We start from the raw sequence: 15,246 nt of genomic DNA, 5'->3' as shown, positions 1-15,246 counted from the left end.
AACGCGATCGACGGCTGGCTGTTATCGTTTCGATGACAGAATAATGCGAATGTTGGCTTTGTTCGATTTAGTTGACGGACGAGCGGGGTCGAGTTACTCATTCTAGGTCTTGCAGGAATTATTCGATTAGTTCATTGGCGAAACGAAACAATTCATTGTTTTGGAGGATGTTTGCTATTGTGTGTGGGGAGGAGGGGGAGAGGGTGAACAGAAGCTTAGATTTTTGTTTGGATACTTGGGAGTAGGTAACGAGCGGAAATTTATGTTTAAATAGAATTTGCGTGGTATTAAGTTTATCAACTTTTTTCTTTGCTGATCCATTTCGTAATTTTTCAAAGCTTCATATCTGTTTCGAAAGTATATTCTTTTTTTAGGTTTTTGTAAAAGTAGTAGATCAGGATTGATTTAATATTATTCGGTTTTATGTATTATGTTTCCAAAAAGAGTAAAGGAGAACCCCTGGAAATGATCAGAGGATCCCAACAAAAGGATATGAAAAAAGGAACTCGAAACATATTCTACCTGGAGCTAATCAATTAAAAATTGGTCTTCCAGTTGACTAGGCAATAGATTGAGACGATGAGAACTAATGCAAACAAAAAGTTACTATTAAAAGAATACGTGAAAGGAATCTTTAAGAATGTTTCTAATTTATTCTTATATCTGTAAAAAAACCACTTTAAGTTCAGAGGATCAAGGAAGAATAACCTGATTTTTTTCAAAATGGAAATCGATACTAATTAATCAATTTATCATTTCCAGGGCCTAGACAGCAGCGGACGGCCAGCTTTCGTCCTCTACTTTCGTGTTCGTTATTACGTCGATACACCATTGCTATTGAGGTAAGTCTTACCTTTTTCAATATATAGTATTAAACGTAAAATTGATTATAAGTAGGAAAAACTACAGAAATAAGTTCACTTAAAGAAAATTATTTGAAAATACACCTATATTGCCAGATTTATTAAAATTGTACTGAATGAAAAAAATCTACAAACGTTCAAACGGTTAAATTTCAATATTTCAAATACTCAAATATTCAAATATTCAAATATTCAAATTTTCAAATTTTCAAATATTCAAATTTTCAAATATTTAAATTTTCAAATTGTCAAATATTCAAATATTCAAATTTCAAATGTCCAAGTCCTTGTACCTTTAAATTTTCAAATGCTCAAATATTTAAATCTTCAAATTTTTAAATAAATAGTTTAGTGTACTTTCCTGATCATGACAAAATATAAACTACATAAGGCTAGCCATTTAAAAGCAGTATTAAAAAGAACGAAAACTGAGCTCTGGTATTTCCCCAGCTCTCTGGAAGAGCTCTGGTCTTCTCTAATTGCGCCAACTGTACCTAGACTAAATTTAAGACCACCATAAATGCATCACTTGGCAAGTAGAATCAATTGAACCAAATCTAGAGACAGTAATCAAGTCTCCAAAACAAGATACTCAACCCTAATAAAACCTACCACTTCCTCATATCAACCCTCAGTAGCCACTTCCTCGAATCCAACTCGTACCATTTCATCTCGTAGTAGCCGCACGAATTCCCTCCTTGGCTATACTAAGAGAAACTAGAAGATGACAGAAGAAATAACGAGCATCCTACAGCTGTAGATCTAAACCCTACTCATACACTGCCTTAGTACCACAATCCAATACAATACACATTATTTTTTCATCCCATTTCACCCAAACAGGAAATTCATTCGGCAACCCTGCTCCAACAACTCTAAACCCACGCTACCACCCCTGATCCCTTTATCACACATCGGTCAGACCGTTCCCCAGCAGACCCAGAGGAAGGTCTCCCCCTCGAATCCGCGATCGAATCGTAAGCGCGAATAAAAACTCCGGTAGTCGTCCGTAGGCCACCGTCTGACAAATTATTCACTCGAAAGAGGCTGGCCTCCCTAAGGACGCTAAATTAGTCGAGGACTCTGGGTCCATCGGACGGGCCCCCAAATGGATTGCAGAATTAATCGGAGTAATTAGCGTTCCGCTTCAAATACTCCCCCGATGCCACCGTATCCTTCAGGCCCTGTCGAGGCCCGCGCACCCTAATCTGGCCCGACTCTTTTGTCCCTTTTTCCTAGGCCGCGGTGTATCGCGATTATAAGAGCTCTCCCTCGGCTCGCCCTGGGCCACAGGGAGGTGGGACAGTCGTAGAAACGCGGGGCGTGGAGGGGCCAACGAGAGGAACGAAAGAAAAGAGTTCGACAGTGTTACGCACACGTGTTCGGTTTGTGTTGGAAACGGCGAAGGGAGTCCCTCGAAGGGAGCTGACGGGGGACGAGGAATAAAAGGGGGACAGATGGGCCTGGCGAAGGACGAGGCGAAGGGTGGTTCGTCCCCCACAAAACGAAATCTCGACTCCTGTCCGGTAGCTAAGTGCTACCTACTCTTGTAATTATAAATTATTACATGGCGCGTGATAGATAGACCGCGCGCATTAAATGAAAGCACTCGTCCCGGTAATTATACCGATCCCGTAGTTGCTTTCTGATTTCCACCCGAAACCGGTGATTTACATCGGGCCCCAGCGCATTCGCTGCACGTCCACGTCGACGAGGGTTTAATTCGTGAAAGGACTCGCGGCTGAGGAACACCCTGCTCGATTGCCCGGTTCGTGGGTTTATTTTCTACGTGTTACCCCTTGCCCAGGCTGCCTTGACGTGGCGTATTCGGGGCCTGTCGGGCGTAGGAATGTAGCCAGACTGAAAATTTCACCGTTTTGTTGCGGAAGTGTGTAATTAGCTGGAAATGCTGTGCGGTGGAAAGACTGGGTGTCGATTATTTTCGGGGATTTTATTGCTTTTAGATTTGAGTAGTTGGTTCAGTGGGTAGAGGCAAAGCGTGGAGAAATACGCTGTGGTGAGGTTTCTGTGCGCAGTGGAATGGTTTGAGTGGAAACAGCGTGCAACAGACAGACGCGTCCCTTAACGACGAGAGCTGCTGATTTTTTAAAGTAACTTGTTTTGGAGTTTGAATTTTCAAATTTCCAGGTATAAAAATTGTCCAAATTTTCAGATTTTTAAATCTTGAAATATTCGAATTTAAAAATTTTCTAATCTTTAAGTCTTTGGCTTTTCAAATATACTTTCAATGTAGACTAAATAAATTATATATTAAAAATGTACAAAATATCGAAAGTTAAATACAGAGTGTCCAAGCTGAATTAGGCCACCTACATATCTCCTTCTTTTAATGGCACGAAAATCATCCATGGCATACTTCGAGTTGTTTCGAAGGAGGAATATCATGGAACAATAATCTTTTCTGCAGAACCATTTTTTTTTTTAATTTTTTTTTTAGATTTTCTTGTTGTGAAAAACAGCAGATATTTAGATGGCCTACTTCAACTATGACACCTTGTATATTTTATAGTATTTGGAAATCGTACTTATGAAAATAAGAATTTGCATAGTAAATTACCTTATCTAGTAATTACCCATTATTCGATTAATGGAGATCCTGCTGTACCCACATTAATCAATCTTACATGTTTACTCCATTTTGTTCATCAATTCAAACTGACCATCTTCTTTCGCGAATTGTCTAGGCTTTCTTTCTCTCTCTCAGCACGCGATTTTGTAATCAAGCACGTCGCCTCGCAAATTTATGGAGTTAGTTCCTATTGTTATTCCTGATGCGTACGAACTGTATCGAACGTGACATTGCGAGACTCTGTTGGCCTCGACAGATAGGAGTACCTGTCGTTTGTCATTACGCGAACTTGCATGACGATGTGCCTTCCGAGGTACGTCTCCTCGTGATGTGCTCGGTTTTCTAAAAGCAGATCTGCGACGCAACCAGTTGAGAATCTTTAGTGTCATTCAAGGAACGTAGTTTCACGATCTGCGCTTTTTTGCGGCTTCTTTTATGTTCCTTTGAACCGAAGATTAATAACGATGATGATGAGAGAAATTTTTAGAAACAAGCAGCGAATATATTTGTCGAGGAGCAGGCAAGTCTTAGTCAGAAATATTGTTAATCAAATAATTAATCAAGAGTTTACTCGTTTTGCAGTGGACAAAACGAAACTCATCACTCAGTCTTGTATCATTCTTTTCTTAAAATGAGTTACCATAAAAATGTCGATTTTTATTTTCAGTTAACTTAAAAGAAATGTGTATAAATTTGATTACCTAAAAGAGACTTGTTCTCTTGAGACCTCATAATGATATTTCGCCTAGGGCCTCTAAAAATATTAACGCGGCCCTGGTTATTAAGTATAGTGTATTTTTGAATATATTAGAAGCAATATTTTGGGTCATCGAATGGACTATTTAGTTGATTGGTTGAGAGTATAATCATGTTAAATCGCTGTATTCTAAGCTAATTAGTTCTCCAGCATTTTTCGATAACGTTGGATAAGAGTCAGCATGCGATACGCGCGCAGTGAATTACTAATAGATATTTTTATTTCACAACTATGTCTGATGGAACGTCCACACGTGACACGTGTCGTAACGATGTATCCAAACACGAGACGTCGAATCAACTTTCACTTTTTTACCGTCTCTTCGTCTTTAAAAGAGAAATAAATAAAAATGAGTCGACTTCAGGGATTAGGGAGGTGTCTGTTCTCCACTAATTTTCAAATTTACTTTACTCAAAATAATTAACTTCTATCGATTCCAGCGTCAAAGACCTACGAAGCTAGTTTCGTTCTATAGTGTTGTTCTATAAATCAAAATATTCCATAGACACTTAAAAAGTGTTTAAAATTCTTTCCTTCAGGATAGTTCCACTTTCTGAATTTCTTTTAAAATCAAACCTTATTTTCCTGACCCTATAAAAATGATCTTGCACAATTTAAAAATTCAAGAATAGTCCAAAATATTCTGCTTATCAGAAATTTGATCTTTTGAAATGAATATTTACTGTAAGATTGTTTTTTAATCAGTACTGATTCACATAATGAACTCTCTTCATTATAATATTACCCTGTAATATATTAAAGCATAATTTAGAAAAGGTTCGGGAAAAAAATAATCTTCTATTATTCAGCCTGCAGCCAACTAGAAAATGATCTACAAAAAGTTAAATCCAGTAATAAAAAAGTAGAGGCTTTGCTCTCAGAAATGAGCCTAGATACACTCCTGTACGACTTTTTTTCACAAAGTTACAGCAGTTCAAAGATCGTCAATTTTTCGTCCCAAAATTAGCGATTCTTTAATTTGATTGCGAATTGTATTTACTCAGAAATTTCCGAAACATCCTACACATCCTTTCACAAACATCTAGGTGACCACATGCTCTGACGTCAACGAATGAATCGCCAAACGAATCCAACATCCGCTACGCCTGATAGCGCAACGAATCGCGAGAAAGCATTTGCATAATTAATAACAACAACCTTGCCATTTCTGTGAGATATGCTTCTCACGGTTACCAGAATGATCCAGCTCTCGATCGTGGCTCTAGTATGGTGATCGAAGTAGAAGGGAACCCAGGATCGATCGAAGCTGGGTGAATGGTTCTGAAGTGATCCGGATGCGCTCGTCGATATAATGAATCGTATCGTGACTCGGTGAATAATTAAATACCGCGGATTCCATAGGAGATGAATTTTTTTCTTCGTCTTAATGGCAACGCTGTTTCTCGATCGAAGGCTTTATTATGGCTACGGGATCCTCGGCCGACGTTCTTATAAAGACATTCTTTCGCACGAAACGAAACACGGTGTCTTGTGAAAGTCACGTGCTGCTACGTAACTTAAGCGCGATTCACTTCGGTCCATCGAGCTTTAAATTATTTAGACTTTAATTCACGTAGGTACACAGTGCTTCGAAATTCAAAAAAGTATCCAAAGTAGTGGACAGCGACGAAGGATAATCAAGAAAAATTGGTTATCCTAATAAAACAGAATTTAGACCAAATATTTAGAGTAAAGAAGTTATATTTATGAGCCTTGTCACGCCAAATTTTTTACAATACCAGAGTGAGATACAATTCGTATGAATTGATCTCGAAAACGAATTCAACAGTACACACCTACAAAATTTGCCTATTTTCTTCAATTTTCGTTTGTTGTTCGCTACTAATTTTATATATTTGTGCTCCTATTGATAAAGTGTTCTGTATCTGATTTCAGCGATGAGACGACGCGTCACCACTATTACCTGCAATTGCGGGACAATGTCGTCAGGCATGGGGGTGGGGTGGAGAGCCTCCATCCTCACCATCCCCTACACGAGCCATCCATCGTTACGCCTCTGCTCACACTCGCGGGCCTTGCCCTACAAGCCGATCTTGGCGACTACTCCGAAGAACGGCACAGGCCACACGCGGGATCTGTGGGATACTGCAAGCCCACGGATTACCTTCCGCCTCACGTAAGTCTCACTTGAAACTCAATCCCCTTAACATGCTTAGTTTAGAAGCTTACACGCGAGAAACTTCAGTACTCCTTCTCAGTGATACGTATCCCTTGCAATAATTCTGGATCACCCTGTACGAATTGGAAAAAGTAATGGCCACGATTTGGATAAATAATTCCCTGTATTTCTGTGTACACTATCTAGTGGTAGGCCTGAAAGCTAAAAAGGGATTCTATAGCGCAAACGAACCTCCTTTTCATAAAAGATTATGGAGGTTCATTAAATTGAATCGTGCAGAATTGGGTGGAGCACTTCTTTCAGTTGCCTCCCCTAATGGTATATTCAGAATTTGTATTATTGTCACAGAGGTATTTACATACGATTGTTTAAGGTTTAAAACTACCAACCAATTTCAAATCATTTGAGTTTCATAGGTAGAATGAGGCTCTGAACATTATATCTGTTGCTAGCCTGCATCAAATCTCCTGTAAAGACCTATTATCGATAGAGGGAACTGAAAAGCTCGTCGATTAATGAGTTCCAGACTAATGTCATGTGGCATCACGAGAAATTAAAGTGCTCTACTCAGAGCAACGCTGAAATGCGCGATCTTAATTCTGGAATTATTAAGAACCGATTTCCATCTTTGGTTTATAGTCTCTATTAGTTTATTCGATCTTTATTGTTAGTAGTAAAGTAGATGTCTGCATTTCAGAGCCAAAGTGTGTTAAGTCATACAAAAAACAGTGAACTTAATACACTCTGGCACTGAATGTCCAGATATTATGTAAAATCCACAGATTCATGTTTGTTCTTCAACTCACCAATTTAATCCGATTCTCACCTCTAGTTTATATCCACTATTAGTCTTATAATCGAATAGCGAAACTGATGTGTCACTTTTCTCAAAAGATAATACTTGTAAATCACATAGCTCAACAAATAGACAGGTTATAACAATTCAAGACATGTGGGTTTACCTATTGATATATCTAACTTCAAAATCACTGTACTAAAAAACTAGAAAGTTAATGACACGTGTACCAGGTTTCGCCATCTGACTACAGAGATTACCCAATTTTACTCTTCAGTAGCAACGGGAAAAGTAGACATTGTTTTCTTCTGGCCTCGATATACCTCTGAAGATGAGGTTCTAAATCCCAACACATCCTCCATCAAATCTACAAAGACCCATAATCCCCACAGATCGCGACCATTACTTCTTCCGCACCTTTCGAAACATCCACCACATCCCGCGAGAGTTCCCCAAGCTCCAGACGTCAACGAGACCGAGGAGTTTCCTCGAGGTCCTCGAATTACATCAGGGGCATATATCATTGCCGCGATAAACATAAATCCCTCGGTTCCTCGTTTTTCCAACGATATCCACCTCGTGGAATGTAGACCCATTCCCGATGCCGATGCCTCGATCGTAAACCGCGGCTCGATCGGTGTCGGCGTGCCGCGTTGCCTCGGTTCGATTCCTCCCGTTTGTGAAACGCTTAATAGTTTAGTAGGGAATGGCGATGGTCGATCCCCCGATTAAACGTAATCGATGATGCTCGGTGTTAGATGTGCCTCGAGTCGAATGTGCTCGCTGTGCTCGCGGCTCAGCACAGGGACAACCGAGGACTCTCCAGGGAGGAGGCAGAGCTGCAATACATCCGGGAGGCGGTGCTGCTGGAGGCGCCGCTCAACGCTCACCTCTACCGACTGCGACGCAGCAAGAACGAGGCAGGCCCTGGACGCATCCTCCTCGCGATATGCGCTCGCGGGGTGCGAGTATACGCCGAGGAGGAGACACCGCGGGTCTTTGCCTGGAACAACATCGGCAAACTCTGCTTCGACGTTAGTATCTTATTTTTTTATTTAGAGGTAGCATGGAAGGAATGATAGAGGAGCAGGGAGAAAATGGTCCCTATAGTGAAGCCCATAAAGAAGAAATTAAGTTCAAATATCTGTAGTTGCAAGATAAAATGACCTAAGTGACATGCTTTTGTTTGTGAGATACTGGGATTCAAAGTTCTCAGCTTCAGTACTGTTTTCTGGGCTTGTATCTTCTTGGACCCTTGTTTTTATATGAAAATATTCTTTTAATGCTCGTTTTTCTTTCTGAAAATATAGATCGTATATTCTAGATGTCAATTAAAGCGAAAATTCGAATTTTTTGAATATGAGATGTAGATCATTTTGCCTTGCAACCACAGATATATTTTTCATATATTTTTCCCAAAGGATTTTCTCCTGATTCTCTTGATTTTTAACATACAGCGCAAGAAGTTCGAGATTCGCGCGGTCGATCAGCCGGACAAGCTCACTCTCTACAGTGGATGCGATGACAAAAGCAAGCTCCTTCTTGGACTCTGTCGCGACACCCATCAGTTCTCCATGGCCATAGCACCTAGGGTCAACGAAGCGAAGAGGCGCGAAGAAGAAGGTAAATTCATAACTGATTTTCTCCCATACTCTTTCCTAAATATAATCTAAAATTATTAAGTTGGGTCTATACTAGAAAAAACTCTCTTCTCTGTTTTCTAAAAAATTCTATAACTCTGTCATATAACATGTAGTGTAGACCCAGCTTTAGGTTCACCTAAACTTACCTAAACATTGAAATAAAATTGACTTTTTGTTTCTGGATACAGAGAGGAAGGTTCTCCGTGATTGCTATATGTATCCTGCCCGATGCAAGCTGAGCCTAACAGCACGAGGGGCACGCGGTGACCAACGAATTTCTGTTATCTCGAGCACGTCATCCAACACAACTTCTGGAATTGTCAGCGACCGAGTTCACAGCGAGGATGAGCCAGATACGGCGCCCGCTTCGACAGAATGTCTGCCACGTCTTACTGAAAACACTTCCCACTCAGGTGTTCAGTGTGGCGTTGTGAACGGTGCGAACGCGGACGTCGAGGATCGTTCCTTGCCCTCCTCGCCAGTCTCCACCGTAGACGGTAAGGGCATTAATTGTTACTTGCAATTATTTCTTAATTGTTTGATACGCTTTCCTTTGAATTCGACTTCGTCCAGGTTGAGTTTTGGATCTTATGTTCAAGTACTTGATTTCTATAGGGAATTAAATTGTATTTCTCTTATAAAGTATATGAAACTTTTAATGCTTTAGACATTTTTAATTACTATGTGAATGCTACATATACTTGTTTGCCTTTTAATGTATTTTTGTCTTTTAATAAGTACCTATAATGTATAGATAGTCATTATGAAAGGAGAAGACTTGACTCTCTAACTGCAGATCCTATGTCAAACTGCATCTTACTTATATTGTCTAGTGTCTTAGTTGCCATTTGTAGGATATTTAAGCATCTTTGTTTTTCTCTGTAAAATAAAAAACTAGTCCACATTCTTGTAGTGAAAACTAAAAAAGCCACCCACAGCTGGAGGGTTAAACCAGAGGTCTGGGTGATTAACCCTTTGTGGCCCAGTGATTTCAAACTGAAACCACATCTTTGTAGATTGTTATTTAATTTAGTTAAGCCGAATTTGTATTCTATGTTTCTATTTTGAAATCTTAGGCCATAAAGGTTCTTCTCCACGAGAAAAGCCACTTCTTTTTCTGTAACAAAATTAATCATCATGTTGCAAACACGCATATATATGTTGCATTGTTTGAAGAAGTCGTAAAGCAGAAGTGCATAGTCTGCATAACCATAAATATTTCCTGAAGACTCTCTAACACAATCGAACGATTTGTAGAAGTGGACGGGGCAGATAGTACACCCACGACTGCTGCATTGAGATTGGCGTCGAGCGCAGCGACCGCCGCTGAGGGGTCACAATGTAGCAGCAGCTGCAGCACGGTCGTGGTCGTGAATGCACCTGCTGGTGGACCGCCGCGAATGCGTCGCACTTCGGCTACGTCCAGTCTAGAATTGGGTTATTCACATACGGCACAGAATTCAGCGGTTTCGTCCGAAACTGCTAGTTTTCCTGGAGCCATTTACGAGAGGTGCAAGAAAGGCGGCAAATACGCAGGTGAGATCCTTCGTGAGCCTATCTTCTAAGGATGCACTGACACCAAGCGAGAGAAAGCTCCTTCTTCTTTTACTTCAATAAAATTCAAGTGGCACGAGCATTCTTTCGTTCATTTGTCGACTTTATTTATTCATAATATAAATATATCTGATTGAATTTTGCTGAAGCGGGAAATGAACGAGCATTCGATCGCTTGGTGTAAACCAGGGTTTCTCAATCAGGACCCTATGGCCTTCTAGGGGTTCTGACGACGAATTTTGAGGGCCATGTGAAGGAAAGTAAGGGATAGGAGAAGCAATAGAGAAAGAAGTGGGGATAAGAAGTAGCCAATAGTCGCAAAAGAGTCACAAATCAAAAAAGAGTTGAGAAACCCTGGTCTAAACATACCCTAACAGAACACTTTGGATTAAAATGTGAAATTGCATATCTCCCTAAAAGTAACAGTGCACGTACCATATTAGACCACAGATATACCATGCTACAGCAAATGTCATTTTCAGGTACCGACATTGCAAGCGAGACAAGCGGGGTGTACACTCTGAGAAGCAGCGAGATGCAAGACGAGAGAATGGGAGACCTCTACTCTCCAACAGGAGACGCCAACGAGTCCTCCGCAGCGAGCGACGTGTGTGCCTTAAGTTCCGTCCAGTCGACAACCGACGAGGCCTCCGTGACCTCTGGCTTCTACACCATCCACAGCGGCCTCAGATCCGAAACAAGCGACGTCTACACGGAAGACGTCAGCACGGAAGACCAAGAACCGATTTACAGCGTCTGCAAAGGCGACGAGGACGTCGCCAACGTGGTTGCCACCATGTCAGGTGTCTCCTTGGACCAACAACTAGAAGACTCCAGATCCCGCAGCAATAGCATTCTCAGCGCGGGAAGCTTCAGAGGCGACGGTAGCGATCCTTCCAGCGTGGGGCCTCTATTGTCAGCCGACGAACTGTCAGACCTGATCGTTGGTCGATACCCTCCTCGGAAGACCATCAGCAACTCCATGGACTCCGACTGCGATTACGTCACCATGCCTCCGCCGCCTCCGCCGCCGAGGACAGACAGCGACAGACAGCTTCCTCCGCCCCCTCCTTACCCAGTGAGCATGGACTACGCGACGATAAACTCGTCGCGGTCCAAGATACCAGACATCGAACGAGAACCTCCTCCTCCACCGCCGTACAATGCGACTCGCGGAGAGTTCGTACCTCTGCCACCTAGGCGAACAGACCCTCCGCCGCCGCCGCCCTACACGTCGCCCAGAGAAAGGATTCAAATACCGCCGCCCACGCCGCCGAGGAACGACGCTGTGACTCCCAGGGAGCCTCCGCCGCCGCCACCTTATCCTGATGTGCCAGACGTGACGCGGCAGGAGGCGATCTCTACGCTCTATCCAGCCACGGGCGAGGAGATTGTGCCTAGGGTCGCCTCGACGAAGATACAAAGCAGCCTGGCGAGCAGCAAAGTGAATGTCAGTCTAGTTTCCTCGAAGATCGCCAGCCAGACGGCCGACGTGTTGATCGCCCCGAAACCACCGCCCAGGATTCAGCCACCCACTTACCCCGGTGACAAAATGAAACCCACGCCTGTTCACGCTCCCGTGGCGGCGCTGGTCGTAGGACCGAACAATTACCTGGACGTGCACGCCTCACGAGGTGCTCCGGTCTTGTTGCCTTACTTAACACCACCGCCACCCCCGCCACCGCCTCCCCCGCCCATGGTCCATCCCAGACAACCGCCGCCGCCGCCCCCTAGCTTGGCTACCGTGTACACGAGTCAAGTGGCCAGGTCGCAGATCGAGCAGTATAAGCAGCAGCTCTATTCCGATGTCGATTACGTGATGTTCCCTCTGAAAGATCCCGCTGTGTCCAAGCAAGAGTACATCGATGCGAAACAGGGCTCGCTTCTAGCGGCTATGGCTGCGTATCCGCCACCTCCCTATCCTTCTTTTAATAACAAGTCGTTGGTAATGTATCGTAGCACGCCGTACCTTCCTGGCTCGTCCTTCTCGTCCCCGTCGAAGTACGCTTCGAATCAGAACCTTAGTAGCAGCGACACCAGCTCTAACAATTATTTACCGCATAGTAATCTGAGCAGCCACTATGCTGCTAGTACGAGCTCGCTATACAGTGGGGCTACTTGTTCGTCGGCAGGAAGTCAGAGTCTTAGACGCGAACCGCCGGCGCCGGCGCATCCTCACACTCTTCACACGTTCTCGAGGACCAGAAGCGATGAGAATATTCTCAAGTGCTTCGACGCGCCTTCCAGCATCAAGCTGCAGTCCCTGCCGCAGTTTAAGCATCGCAGGCTACCGCCGCCACCTCCGCCACCGCCCTATGAAATACAGGTAGGCTTTATTTGGGACTTTCTTCGGGAACAGTGGAGGATCGAGGTATGGGACCTGAGGTGCAAAATAAAATAATCATTTCGAAAACTCAATAGAGTGAAAAATTGAGCGGACGATACTTTGAATCTAAACTCTCACAATTCTATAGATATGAAATTCAGAATTCAGGTTACAGAGAAGTAGGAGATAGCAACAGAAGGTGGTATCATGTAGTCCAATAAACTTTAAAATAAAATCCGCAGATCTTAATGAACTACCTAATAATTATAACAAAAAATAAATCATTTTTTGCTAATATTGACTCCCTTTCCAAGGGCCCTAGGCACCTCATGCACCTTATGTATAATCCGCCACTGTTCAGGAAATTGTTACTGAAAACTATCATTGAATTTACTCTATAAATATAACAATCATATCCCTTTTTAGAATCTCGAGAAAAATCAACCTCTTCCATCAGCATCCTCATCGTCTTCCCCAAAGAAGACATCGAAATCGAACATTACAGAAGAACACGAGGAAGGGAAGGAGGATGGAATGTTGGACATTCGGACGCTTCGAGAGAAGAGTCGCAACTTGGACCTGCCGCTGATATCCGCGCTGTGCAACGATCGTTACTTGCTGAAGCAGACAAAGGCGTTCGTAATGCCAAAACATCCTACTGAGGCGGCATCCTCGACGTCCACGAAGAACACAGGAAGAAGCAGTAACGGCGGAACCTCCAGCAGAAACAAGTATCCAGTGAGCGGTCTTTCAACGACGCAGATCACGAAGCCACCGAGGAAATCGTCGACGAGTACCCACAAACATCCCGCCGAGGTGAAGGGCAACGCTTACAAGGTGACCAATTCGACAGGTGTGCCTCCTAAAAAGGATCCGACCAGGGCGTCGCATTCCTAACAGGGAACTGGGAGAGGCAACCAGCTTGCCAGCCGTTTGAAATTATGGAGATTCTATACCTCGATGAAAGTACATTCCAATGTGCTCAGATTCCACTAACTACTGTTTCTGAATGACAGATAGCGGCAAAGAAAAAGGTCCCGGCAGCGAGTACTTAATAACACCGTGTTTCTTCAAAAACCGTGCTTCTTCAACTCAGGGTGCCATTTTTTTTTATCGTTCGCATATCCTTCTGCTCGTCATGAATACTCAAATTGTCCGATAATAGGTAGATCACGTTCTTACAACGCACGAATCATTCGTAAACATAAATAAGGATTTATTATATCGTTCTATTTTTCTCCACCCTTCATTTCTCATCTCTTATGATCTCTCTCGATATTCCTGAAAATTGTACTTCTTTGCTACGAACAAAGCTTCTCGTACCATAGAATAGTAGAAACATCGATCACTAAGTGTCCTTTGATATTTTTGCTCAAGGTAAGCGGGTTAGCGCGACAAAAATGAATTTGAATCTTGTAAATCATATTGATGAAAGCGCGACGCGCTCTTGCGCATGATTATCAGTGTTGCAAGAATCGCAACTCTTCTAGGTACTAATTGCGCGAATATTTTTATACTCTGAAGGAGGGCAGGTACGATTATTGTAACCAGAGGAAAGTAGTACCCCTCGATGTCCGCGGAAGTAATATTTATTACCATCCATTCTTTGTCTTTGTTTCTTTAATATTTCAATCAATGTGCTCGCTTTATGATACTTTCTATCAAAGCGTTTTTATGCGTTCGCGTGTACGTAACTGTAAGTGTGGTTGCTGTTGATAATTGTCCTTCGATTATTTTTACAAACTTATTAGGGAAACGTTAAGCGTTAAGTACATTTGACGAGAAAAATCACTTCTCTTCGTCGACTGAAAATTACTACTACGATATAGCATAGATTTAAACGATTAGGTACATCGTTGACAGCGAATTGCTATGAAACTGCACTACGGGACACGCGTTAGAAGATAACACGAAACAATTAAACTTGTAAAAGGTGCGCTGATAACGCGAACCTTGCGAACATTAATCATAGATCATAAACGTAATGGGTAATGATTTAGTCGTAACGTTGACTTATGTTAATTAATACTTAGATATTAATATTTCAACACGAACCATGTCTGTACATAGTATTGCGTGAAATTATAGGACTTGTTGTAGTCGGAAACCTCATGTATGTACCACGCGCCACCTCAGCTACGAATAATAAACTTCTTTTTTATAGTGAAACCACGTTTCAAAATAATATTTCACATTTTAGGCGGTCAACAAAGAAATTAAACCATCTAGGCTCAAAATATATATCCTACGCATTATTTTATTGAGACAAAAAAAAATATTTTAGGATAATGGACACTATATAGTAAACGCCCACTACATGAAAAAGGATCTTCAATTTTTAAAACATTGTAAAATCTATATCAAAAAGAAGAAATGATAACAAAAAAATTAAACTAATCTTAGGAATCCCCTTTCATAGCAGTAACATAAAAAAACAAAATTCAATAATATAAATTCCTTAAAAAAATTCAAATACACCGCCACTTGGTCCACGTTTAATTCAATTCGCCACCGACAGATGGCGCGAAGAGTCCAATTCTGCAGTACAACCATTTAAACAATCACAGGGACTTTCGA

At 42.1% G+C, this 15,246-nt stretch overlaps 1 protein-coding gene across 1 annotated transcript in view; it reads left to right on the top strand.

Annotated features, from left to right (window-relative positions):
• Nucleotides 1-14,832, top strand: part of LOC143188610 (protein expanded) — a 105,034-nt gene extending 90,202 nt beyond the window's left edge. The window contains exons 6-13 of the mRNA XM_076392941.1: nt 763-842; nt 6,107-6,347; nt 7,905-8,180; nt 8,604-8,769; nt 8,978-9,286; nt 10,047-10,325; nt 10,826-12,669; nt 13,096-14,832. Coding sequence (XP_076249056.1) covers nt 763-842; nt 6,107-6,347; nt 7,905-8,180; nt 8,604-8,769; nt 8,978-9,286; nt 10,047-10,325; nt 10,826-12,669; nt 13,096-13,566 — 3,666 coding nt within the window. The 3' untranslated portion in view covers nt 13,567-14,832. The remainder of the gene's footprint in view (nt 1-762; nt 843-6,106; nt 6,348-7,904; nt 8,181-8,603; nt 8,770-8,977; nt 9,287-10,046; nt 10,326-10,825; nt 12,670-13,095) is intronic.
• The last annotated feature ends 414 nt before the right edge of the window (nt 14,833-15,246 follow it).

This window comes from Calliopsis andreniformis, chromosome 3 (genome assembly GCF_051401765.1).
Source record: "Calliopsis andreniformis isolate RMS-2024a chromosome 3, iyCalAndr_principal, whole genome shotgun sequence".
Lineage (NCBI taxonomy): Eukaryota > Metazoa > Arthropoda > Insecta > Hymenoptera > Andrenidae > Calliopsis > Calliopsis andreniformis.
This window is presented reverse-complemented; position numbering and strand designations above follow the sequence as displayed.